Genomic DNA, 12,803 nt, shown 5'->3' with positions numbered 1-12,803 from the left:
TAACTTCAGAGAATGAAAAAGTTATTTGGAGCTTGGTGCGGACCCGGGAGTATGACTGAGGAAGAGAAGGTGACTGGTGTTTCTTGCTAAGTGTCCTCATGAGGATAGAGCGGGAAGTTTGGACAGACTGTGGGGTGGGAGAGGCCAGGGGTCCGCTGTTTACCTGCTGCCGCTGCCGCCGCGGACATGGTTTCCTGAGTCAGTGCTGCCGTCCTCTCCTGGGCATCACAGCCTCGGGTACCGCCCTCACACCCACAATCCGCTCCAGCCGCTTCGGATCCCCGAATCCAACCCGGTCAGCCCCTTCAAGGCTCAGCTCGGAGTCCGGCTCACCCCCGGAGCACGGTCAGATTCAAGCCCCAGGTCAGCACCGCTCCCAGTTTCCTGCTGCTCTGCTCAAGCGCTGTCTCACTTCCTCATACTCCGAATATTACACTGTCCCCTCACCAGCCCAGTCCCAGTAACAACACAGCCTCAGATATCCTCATACTCACACTTCGAATATTACACTGTCCCCTCACCAGCCCAGTCCCAGTAACAACACAGCCTCAGATATCCTCATACACATACTTCGAATATTACAGTGTCCCCTCACCAGCCCAGTCCCAGTAACAACACAGCCTCAGATATCCTCATAGTCACACTTCGAATATTACACTGTCCCTCATGAGCCCAGTCCCAAAAACAACACATGCTCAGATATCCTCATAATCACACTCCGAATGTTACACTGTCCCCTCACCAGCCAAGTCACAGTGACAAAACAACCTTAGGTATCCTCATAGTCACACTCCTAATATTACACTGTCCCTTGCCAGCTCAGTCCCAGCCACAACAAACCTCAGATATCCTCGTTACTCACACTCCGAACATAACACTGTCCCTCACCAGCCCAGTCCCAGTCACAACACAACCTCAGACAACCAGATACTCACACTCCGAATATTACACTGTCCCCTCACCAGCCCAGTCCCAGTAACAACACAACCTCAGATATCCTCATTGCCACACTCCAAATAATACACAGTCCCTCACCAGCCAAGTCCCAGTAACAACACAACCTCAGATATCCTCATTGCCACACTCCAAATAATACACAGTCCCTCACCAGCCAAGTCCCAGTAACAACACAGCCTCAGATATCCCCATACTCACACTTCGAATATTACACTGTCCATCATGAGCCCAGTCCCAGAAACAACACATGCTCAGATATCCTATAATCACACTCCGAATGTTACACTATCCCCTCACCAGCCAAGTCCCAGTGATAACACAACATTAGATATCCTGACAGTCACACTTCGAATATTACACTGTCCCTCATGAGCCCAGTCCCAGAAACAACACATGCTCAAATATCCTCATACTCACATTCCGAATAATACACTGTCCCCTCACCAGCTCTGTCCCAGTAACAACACAGCCTCAGATATCCTCTGGAGAAAGTGAGGTCTGCAGATGCTGGAGATCGGAAAAGCGCAGCAGGTCAGGCAGCATCCAGGGAACAGGAGAATCGACGTTTCGGGCATTCTCCTGTTCCCTGGATGCTGCCTGACCTGCTGCGCTTTTCAGGCAACACATTTTCAGCTCAGATATCCTGATACTCACACTCCGAATAATACACTGTCCCCTCACCAGCTCTGTCCCAGTAACAACACAGCCTCAGATATCCTCATACTCACACTCCGAATATTACACTGGCCCTCACCAGCCCAGTTCTAGTAACAACACAGCCTCAGATATCGACATACTCACACTCCGAATATTACACTGGCCCTCACCAGCCCAGTTCTAGTAACAACACAGCCTCAGATATCGACATACTCACACTCCGAATATTACACTGGCCCTCACCAGCCCAGTTCTAGTAACAACACAGCCTCAGATATCGACATACTCACACTCCGAATATTACACTGGCCCTCACCAGCCCAGTTCTAGTAACAACACAGCCTCAGATATCGACATACTCACACTCCGAATATTACACTGTCCCCTCACCAGCCCAGTCGCAGTCACAACACAACCTCAGATATCCTCATACTCACACTCCGAACATTACACTGTCCCTCACCAGCCCAGTCGCAGTCACAACACAACCTCAGATATCCTCATACTCACACTCCGAACATTACACTGTCCCTCACCAGCCCAGTCCCAGTAACAAGCCAGCCTCAGATATCCTGATAGTCACACTTCGAATATTACACTGTCCCTCATGAGCCCAGTTCCAGAAACAACACAACCTCAGATATCCTCATACTCACACTCCGAATATTACACTGTCCCCTCATGAGCCCAGTCCCAGTAACAACACAGCCTCAGATATCCTGACAGTCACACTTCGAATGTTACACTGTCCCTCATTAGCCCAGTCCCAGAAACAACACATGCTCAGATATCCTCATCCTCTCACTCCGAATATTACACTGTCCCCTCACCAGCCCAGTCCAAGGAACAACACAAACCTCAGATATCCTCAGAGTCACACTCCGAATATAATACTGTCCCTCACCAGCCCTGTCCCAGCCACAACACAGCCTCAGATATCCTCATACTCACACTCCACATTTTACACTGTCCCCTCATGAGCCCAGTCCCAGTGACAACACAGCCTCAGATTTACTCCTACTCACACTCCGTATATCACACTGTCCCCCCACGAGCCCAGTTCCAGCCACAACACAGCCTCAGATATCCTCATTATCACACTCCTAATATTACACTGTCCCTCACCAGCCCAGTTCTAGTAACAACACAGCCTCAGATATCGACATACTCACACTCCGAATATTACACTGGCCCTCACCAGCCCAGTTCTAGTAACAACACAGCCTCAGATATCGACATACTCACACTCCGAATATTACACTGTCCCCTCACCAGCCCAGTCGCAGTCACAACACAACCTCAGATATCCTCATACTCACTCCGAACATTACACTGTCCCTCACCAGCCCAGTCGCAGTCACAACACAGCCTCAGATATCCTCATTATCACACTCCTAATATTACACTGTCCCTCACCAGCCCAGTCCCAGTAACAACACAGCCTCAGATATCCTCATAGTCACACTCCGAATATTATACTGTCCCTCATGAGCCCATTCCCAGAAACAACACATGCTCAGATATCCTCATACTCACACTCCGAATAATACTGTCCCCTCACCAGCTCTGTTCCAGTAACAACACAGCCTCAGATATCCTCATAGTCACACTCCGAATATTACATTGTCCCCTCACCAGCCAAGTCCCATTGATAACACAACCTCAAATATCCTCATAGTCACATTCCGAATATTACAGTGTCCCTGAACAGCCCTGTCCCAGTAACGACACAACCTCAGATATCCTCATACTCATACTCTAAATATTACACTGTCCCCTCACCAGCCCAGTCCCGGCCACAACACAGCCTCAGGTATCCTCATACTCGCATTCCGAATATTACACTGTCCCTCACAAGCCCAGTCCTAGTAACAACAAAGCCTCAGATATCGACATACTCACACTCCGAATATTACACTGTCCCCTCACCAGCCCAGTCCCAGGAACAACACAGCCTCAGGTATCCCCATAATCTCACTCCGAACATTACAGTGGCCCCTCACCAGCCCAGTTCCAGCCACAACACAGCCTCAGATATCCTCATAGTCACACTGCGAATATTACTCTGTCCCCTCACCAGCTCTGTCTCAGTTACAACACAGCCTCAGATATCCTCATAGTCACACTGCGAATATTACTCTGTCCCCTCACCAGCTCTGTCTCAGTTACAACACAGCCTCAGATATCCTCATACTCACACTCCAAATATTACACTGTCCCCTCACCAGCCCAGTCCCAGCCACAACTCAGCCTCAGATATTCTCATACTCACACTTCGAATATTACACTGTCCCTCATGAGCCCAGTCCCAGAAACAACACAGCCTCAGATATCCTCATACTCACACTCCGAATATTTCACTGTCCGTCTCCAGCCCAGTCCCAGTAACAACACAACCTCAGATATCCTCATACTCACACTCCAATTATTACACTGTCCCCTCACCAGCCCAGTCCCAGTAACAACACAGCCTCAGATATCCTGACAGTCACACTTCGAATGTTACACTGTCCCTCATGAGCCCAGTCCCAGAAACAACACATGCTCAGATATCCTCATACTCACACTCCGAATATTACAATGTCCCCTCACCAGCCCAGTCCCAGTAACAACATAGCCTCAGATACCCTTATACTCACAGTCTGAACATTACATTGTCCACTCACCAGCCCAGTCCCAGAAACAACATAGGCTCAGATATCCTCATACTCACACTCCGAACATTACACAGTCCCCTCACCAGCCCAGTCCCAGTCACAAGAAAGCCTCATATATCCCCATACTCACAGTCCGAACATTACACTGTCCCTCACCAGCCCTGTCCCAGTAACAACAGAACCTCAGATATCCTCATTGTCACACTCCAAATATTACACTGACCCCGCACCAGCCCAGTCCCAGCCTCAACACAGCCTCAGATATCCTCATACTCACAGTCCGAATATTACACTGTCCCCTCACCAGCCAGGACACAGTAACAACACAACCTCAGATATCCTCATAGTCACACTTCGAATATTAAACTGTCCCTCATGAGCCCAGTCCCAGAAACAACACATGCTCAGATATCCTCATGCTCAAACTCCGAATATTACACTGTCCCTCACCAGCCCTGTCCCAGTAAGGACACAACCTCAGATATCCTCATAGTCACACTCCGAATATTATACTGTCCCCTCACCAGCCAGGTCCCAGTAACAACACATGCTCAGATATCCTCAATCACAATCCGAATATTACACTGTCCCCTCACCAGCCCAGTCCCAGCCACAACACAGCCTCAGATATCCTCATACTCACACTCCAAATATTACACAGTCCCCTCACCAGCCCAATCGCGGTCACAAGAAATCATCATATATCCCCATACTGACACTGCGAACATTACACTGTCCCTCAGCAGCCCTCTCCCAGTAACAACAGAACCTCAGATATCCTCATTGCCACACTCCAAATATTACACTGTCCCCTCACCAGCCAAGTCCCAGTAACAATACAACCTTAGATATCCTCATAGTCACACTTCGAACATTACACTGTCCCTCATGAGCCCAGTCCCAGAAACAACACATGCTCAGATATCCCCATACTCACACTCCGAATAATACACTTTCCCCTCACCAGCTCTGTTCCAGTAACAACACAGCCTCAGATATCCTCATAGTCACACTCCGAATATTACACTGTCCCCTCAGCAGCCAAGTCCCATTGACAACACAACCTCAAATACCCTCATAGTCACATTCCGAATATTACACTGTCCCTGAACAGCCCTGTCCAAGTAACGACACAACCTCAGATATCCTCATACTCATACTCTAAATATTCACACTGTCCCCTCACCAGCCCAGTCCCAGCCAAAACACAACCTCAGATATCCTCATAGTCACACTCCGAATATTATACTGTCCCCTCACCAGCCAGGTCCCAGTAACAACACAACCTCAGATATCCTCATAGTCACACTCCGAATATTATACTGTCCCCTCACCAGCCAGGTCCCAGAAACGACACATGCTCAGATATCCTCAGTCACAATCCAAATATTACGCTGTCCCCTCACCAGCCAAGTCCCATTGACAACACAACCTCAAATACCCTCATAGTCACAATCCGAATATTACACTGTCCCTGAACAGCCCTGTCCCAGTAACGACACAACCTCAGATATCCTCATACTCATACTCTAAATATTACACTGTCCCCTCACCAGCCCAGTCCCAGCCACAACACAGCCTCAGATATCCTCATACTCGCACACTGAATTTTATACTGTCCCTCACTAGCCCAGTCTTAGTAATAACAAAGCCTCAGATATCGACATACTCACACTCCGAATATTACACTGTCCCCACACCAGCCCCATCCCAGTAACAACACATGCTCAGATATCCTCATAGTTACACTGCGAATATTACACTGTCCCCACACCAGCCCCATCCCAGTAACAACACAACCTCAGATATCCTCATAGTTACACTGCGAATATTACACTGTCCCCACACCAGCCCCATCCCAGTAACAACACAACCTCAGATATCCTCATAGTTACACTCCGAATATTACACTGTCCCCTCACCAGCCCCATCCCAGGAACAACACAACCTCAGATATCCTCATAGTTACACTGCGAATATTACACTGTCCCCACACCAGCCCAGTCCCAGCCACAATACAGCCAGAGATATGTTTACACTCACAGTCCAAATAATACACTGTCCCCTCACCAGCCCAGTCCAAGGAACAACACAACCTCAAACATATGCATACTCACATTCCGAATATTACACTGTCCCCTCACCAGCCCAGTCCCAGTAACAACATAGCCTCAGATACCCTCATTCTCACACTCCGAATATTACACTGCCCCCTCACCAGCCCAGTCCCAGTAACAACACAGCCTTAGGTATCCCCATAATCTCACTCCGAACATTACAGTGTCCATCACCAGCCCAGTCCCAGGAACAACACAACGTCAGACATTCACATACTCACAGTCCGAATATTACACTGGCCCCTCACCAGCCCAGTTCCAGCCACAACACAGCCTCAGAAATCCTCATAAGTCACACTGCGAATATTTCACTGTCCGTCTCCAGCCCAGTCCCAGTAACAACACAACCTCAGATATCCTCATACTCATACTCCGAATATTACACTGTCCCCTCACCAGCCCAGTCCCAGCCAAAACACAGCCTCAGATATCCTCATACTCACACTTCGAATATTACACTGTCCCTCATGAGCCCAGTCCCAGAAACAACACAGCCTCAGATATCCTCATACTCACACTCCGAATATTTCACTGTCCGTCTCCAGCCCAGTCCCAGTAACAACACAACCTCAGATATCCTCATACTCACACTCCGAATATTACACTGTCTCTCACCAGCCCAGTCCCAGTAACAACCCAGCCTCAGATATCCTGACAGTCACACTTCGAATATTACACTGTCCCTCATGAGCCCAGTCCCAGAAACAACACAACCTCAGATATCCTCATACTCATACTCCGAATATTACACTGTCCCCTCACCAGCCCAGTCCCAGTAACAACACAGCCTCAGATATCCTGACAGTCACACTTCGAATGTTACACTGTCCCTCACGAGCCCAATCCCAGAAACAACACAACCTCAGATATCCTCATACTCATACTCCGAATATTACACTGTCCCCTCACCAGCCCAGTCCCAGGAACAACACAGCCTCAGGTATCCCCATAATCTCACTCCGAACATTACAGTGGCCCCTCACCAGCCCAGTTCCAGCCACAACACAGCCTCAGATATCCTCATACTCACACTCCAAATATTACACTGTCCCCTCACCAGCCCAGTCCCAGCCACAACTCAGCCTCAGATATTCTCATACTCACACTTCGAATATTACACTGTCCCTCATGAGCCCAGTCCCAGAAACAACACAGCCTCAGATATCCTCATACTCACACTCCGAATATTTCACTGTCCGTCTCCAGCCCAGTCCCAGTAACAACACAACCTCAGATATCCTCATACTCACACTCCGAATATTACACTGTCTCTCACCAGCCCAGTCCCAGTAACAACACAGCCTCAGATATCCTGACAGTCACACTTCGAATATTACACTGTCCCTCATGAGCCCAGTCCCAGAAACAACACAACCTCAGATATCCTCATACTCATACTCCGAATATTACACTGTCCCCTCACCAGCCCAGTCCCAGTAACAACACAGCCTCAGATATCCTCATAGTCACACTCCGAATATTATACTGTCCCTCATGAGCCCATCCCAGAAACAACACATGCTCAGATACCTCATACTCACACTCCTAATATTACACTGTCCCTCACCAGCTCTGTTCCAGTAACAACACAGCCTCAGATATCCTCATAGTCACACTCCGAATATTACACTGTCCCCTCACCAGCCAAGTCCCATTGATAACACAACCTCAAATATCCTCATAGTCACATTCCGAATATTACAGTGTCCCTGAACAGCCCTGTCCCAGTAACGACACAACCTCAGATATCCTCATACTCATACTCTAAATATTACACTGTCCCCTCACCAGCCCAGTCCCAGCGACAACACAGCCTCAGATATCCTCATACTCGCATTCCGAATATTACACTGTCCCTCACCAGCCCTGTCCTAGTAACAACAAAGCCTCAGATATCGACATACTCACACTCCGAATATTACACTGTCCCCTCACCAGCCCAGTCCCAGTAACAACACAACCTCAGATATCCTCATAGTTACACTGCGAATATTACACTGTCCCCACACCAGCCCAGTCCCAGCCACAATACAGCCAGAGATATGTTTACACTCACAGTCCAAATATTACCCTGTCCCCTCACCAGCCCAGTCCAAGGAACAACACAACCTCAAACATATGCATACTCACATTCCGAATATTACACTGTCCCCTCACCAGCCCAGTCCCAGTAACAACATAGCCTCAGATACCCTCATACTCACACTCCAAATATTACACTGCCCCCTCACCAGCCCAGTCCCAGTAACAACACAGCCTTAGGTATCCCCAAAATCTCACTCCGAACATTACAGTGTCCATCACCAGCCCAGTCCCAGGAACAACACAACGTCAGACATTCACATACTCACAGTCCGAATATTACACTGGCCCCACACCAGCCCAGTTCCAGCCACAACACAGCCTCAGAAATCCTCATAGTCACACTGCGAATATTTCACTGTCCGTCTCCAGCCCAGTCCCAGTAACAACACAACCTCAGATATCCTCATACTCATACTCCGAATATTACACTGTCCCCTCACCAGCCCAGTCCCAGCCACAACACAGCCTCAGATATCCTGTGACTCACACTTCGAATATTACACTGTCCCTCATGAGCCCAGTCCCAGAAACAACACAGCCTCAGATATCCTCATACTCACACTCCGAATATTACACTGTCTCTCACCAGCCCAGTCCCAGTAACAACCCAGCCTCAGATATCCTGACAGTCACACTTCGAATGTTACACTGTCCCTCACGAGCCCAGTCCCAGAAACAACACATGCTCAGATATCCTCATCCTCTCACTCCGAATATTACACTATCACCTCACCAGCCCAGTCCCAGCCACAATACAGCCTCAGATATATTCACACTCACAGTCCAAATATTACACTGTCCCCTCACCAGCCCAGTCCAAGGAACAACACAAACCTCAGATATCCTCATAGTCACACTCCGAATATAATACTGTCCCTCACCAGCCCAGTCCCAGTCACAACACAGCCTCAGATATCCTCATACTCACACTCCAAATTTTACACTGTCCCCTCATGAGCCCAGTCCCAGCCACAACACAGCCTCAGGAATCCCCATACTCACACTCCAACTATTACACTGTCACCTCACCAGCCCAGTCCCAGTGACAACACAGCCTCAGATTTCCTCCTACTCACACTCCGTATATCACACTGTCCCCCCACGAGCCCAGTTCCAGCCACAACACAGAGTCAGATATCCTCATTATCACACTCCTAATATTACACTGTCCCTCACCAGCCCAGTCCCAGTAACAACACAGCCTCAGATATCCTCATAGTCACACTCCGAATATTATACTGTCCCTCATGAGCCCATCCCAGAAACAACACATGCTCAGATATCCTCATACTCACACTCCTAATATTACACTGTCCCTCACCAGCCCAGTCCCAGTAACAACACAGCCTCAGATATCCACATAGTCACACTCCGAATATTACACTGTCCCTCACCAGCCCAGTCCCAGAAACAACACAGCCTCAGATATCCTCATACTCACACTCCGAATATTACACTGTCCCTCACCAGCCCAGTCCCAGTAACAACACAGCCTCAGATATCCTGACAGTCACACTCCGAATATTATACTGTCCCTCATGAGCCCATTCCCAGAAACAACACATGCTCAGATATCCTCACACTCACACTCCGAATAATACACTGTCCCCTCACCAGCTCTGTTCCAGTAACAACACAGCCTCAGATATCCTCATAGTCACACTCCGAATATTACACTGTCCCCTCACCAGCCAAGTCCCATTGATAACACAACCTCAAATATCCTCATAGTCACATTCCGAATATTACAGTGTCCCTGAACAGCCCTGTCCCAGTAACGACACAACCTCAGATATCCTCATACTCATACTCTAAATATTACACTGTCCCCTCACCAGCCCAGTCCCAGCGACAACACAGCCTCAGATATCCTCATACTCGCATTCCGAATATTACACTGTCCCTCACCAGCCCAGTCCTAGTAACAACACAGCCTCAGATATCGACATACTCACACTCCGAATATTACACTGTCCCCTCACCAGCCCAGTCCCAGTAACAGCACAACCTCAGATATCCTCATAGTCACACTGCGAATATTACACAGTCCCCTCACCAGCCCTTCCCAGCCACAATACAGCCGGAGATATGTTCACACTCACAGTCCAAATATGACCCTGTCCCCTCACCAGCCCAGTCCAAGGAACAACACAACCTCAAACATTCGCATACTCACATTCCGAATCTTATACTGTCCCCTCACCAGCCCAGTCCCAGTAACAACATAGCCTCAGATACCCTCATACTCACATTCCGAATATTACATTGTCCCCTCACCAGCCCAGTCCCAGGAACAACACAGCCTCAGGTATCCCCATAATCTCACTCCGAACATTACAGTGGCCCCTCACCAGCCCAGTTCCAGCCACAACACAGCCTCAGATATCCTCATACTCACACTCCAAATATTACACTGTCCCCTCACCAGCCCAGTCCCAGCCACAACTCAGCCTCAGATATTCTCATACTCACACTCCAAATATTACACTGTCCCCTCACCAGCCCAGTCCCAGCCACAACTCAGCCTCAGATATTCTCATACTCACACTTCGAATATTACACTGTCCCTCATGAGCCCAGTCCCAGAAACAACACAGCCTCAGATATCCTCATACTCACACTCCGAATATTTCACTGTCCGTCTCCAGCCCAGTCCCAGTAACAACACAACCTCAGATATCCTCATACTCACACTTCGAATATTTCACTGTCCGTCTCCAGCCCAGTCCCAGTAACAACACAACCTCAGATATCCTCATACTCACACTCCGAATATTACACTGTCCCCTCACCAGCCCAGTCCCAGTAACAACACAGCCTCAGATATCCTGACAGTCACACTTCGAATGTTACACTGTCCCTCATGAGCCCAGTCCCAGAAACAACACATGCTCAGATATCCTCATCCTCTCACTCCGAATATTACACTGTCACCTCACCAGCCCAGTCCCAGCCACAATACAGCCTCAGATATATTCACACTCACAGTCCAAATATTACACTGTCCCCTCACCAGCCCAGTCCAAGGAACAACACAAACCTCAGATATCCTCATAGTCACACTCCAAATGTTATACTGTCCCTCACCAGCCCAGTCCCAGTCACAACACAGCCTCAGATATCCTCATACTCACACTCCGAATATTACACTGTCCCCTCACCAGCCAAGTCCCATTGACAACACAACCTCAGATATCCTCATAGTCACATTCCGAATATTACACTGTCCCTCACCAGCCCTGTCACAGTAACGACACAAATTCAGATATTCTCATAGTCACATTCCGAATATTACACTGTCCCTCACCAGCCCTGTCCCAGTAACGACACAACCTCAGATATCCTCATACTCACACTCCGAATATTATGAAGTCCCTCACCAGCCCAGTCCCAGTCACAACACAGCCTCAGATATCCTCATACTCACACTCCGAATATTACACTGTCCCCTCACCAGCCCAGTCCCAGAAACAACACAACCTCAGACATTCGCATACTCACATTCCGAATATTACACTGTCCCCTCACCAGCCCAGTCCCAGTAACAACACAGCCTCAGGTATCCAAATAATCTCACTCCAAACATTACAGTGTCCATCACCAGCCCAGTCCCAGGAACAACACAACCTCATACATCCACAGCTCACACTCTGAATATTACATTGTCCCCTCACCAGCCTAGACCCAGTAACAACAAAGCCTCAGATATCCACATACTCACACTCCGAATATTACACTGTCCCCTCACCAGCCTAGTCCCAGAAACAACATAGGCTCAGATATCCTCATACTCACGCTCCAAACATTACACAGTCCCCTCACCAGCCCAGTTGCAGTCACAAGAAAGCATCATATATCCCCATACTCACAGTCCGAACATTACACAGTCCCCTCTGCAGCCCAGTCCCAGTAACGACACTACCTCAGATATCCTCATAGTCACACTCCAAATATTACACTGACCCCTCACCAGCCCAGTCCCAGCCGCAACACAGCCTCAGATATCCTCATACTCACATTCTGAATATTACACTGTCCCTCACCAGCCCAGTCGCAGTCACAACACAACCTCAGATATCCTCATAGTCGCACTTCGAATGTTACACTGTCCCTCATGAGCCCAGTCCCAGAAAAAAATCATGCTCAGACATCCACATACCCACACTCCGAATATTACACTGTCCCCTCACCAGCCCAGTCCCAGTAACGACACTACCTCAGATATCCTCATAGTCACACTCCAAATATGAAACTGACCCCTCACCAGCCCAGTCCCAGCCGCAACACAGCCTCAGATATCCTCATACTCACATTCTGAATATTACACTGT

The 12,803-nt window shown here is 48.7% G+C and overlaps 1 protein-coding gene and 1 long non-coding RNA gene across 2 annotated transcripts in view; one reads left to right on the top strand and one right to left on the bottom strand.

Annotated features, from left to right (window-relative positions):
- pik3ap1 (phosphoinositide-3-kinase adaptor protein 1) overlaps positions 1-522 on the bottom strand; it is a 103,875-nt gene extending 103,353 nt beyond the window's left edge. The window contains exon 1 of the mRNA XM_043678651.2: positions 164-522. Coding sequence (XP_043534586.2) covers positions 164-188 — 25 coding nt within the window. The 5' untranslated portion in view covers positions 189-522. The remainder of the gene's footprint in view (positions 1-163) is intronic.
- Positions 1-12,803, top strand: part of LOC148137460 (uncharacterized) — a 65,064-nt gene that overhangs the window by 6,848 nt on the left and 45,413 nt on the right. The gene's annotated exons all lie outside the window — the stretch shown is intronic.

The sequence above is a fragment of the Chiloscyllium plagiosum genome, unplaced genomic scaffold, assembly GCF_037043375.1.
Source record: "Chiloscyllium plagiosum isolate Xiang-an unplaced genomic scaffold, Cpla_swu_hap1 HiC_scaffold_43, whole genome shotgun sequence".
NCBI lineage: Eukaryota > Metazoa > Chordata > Chondrichthyes > Orectolobiformes > Hemiscylliidae > Chiloscyllium > Chiloscyllium plagiosum.
Note: the sequence above shows the minus strand (reverse complement) of the source record. Positions and strands in the feature narration are given on the sequence as shown.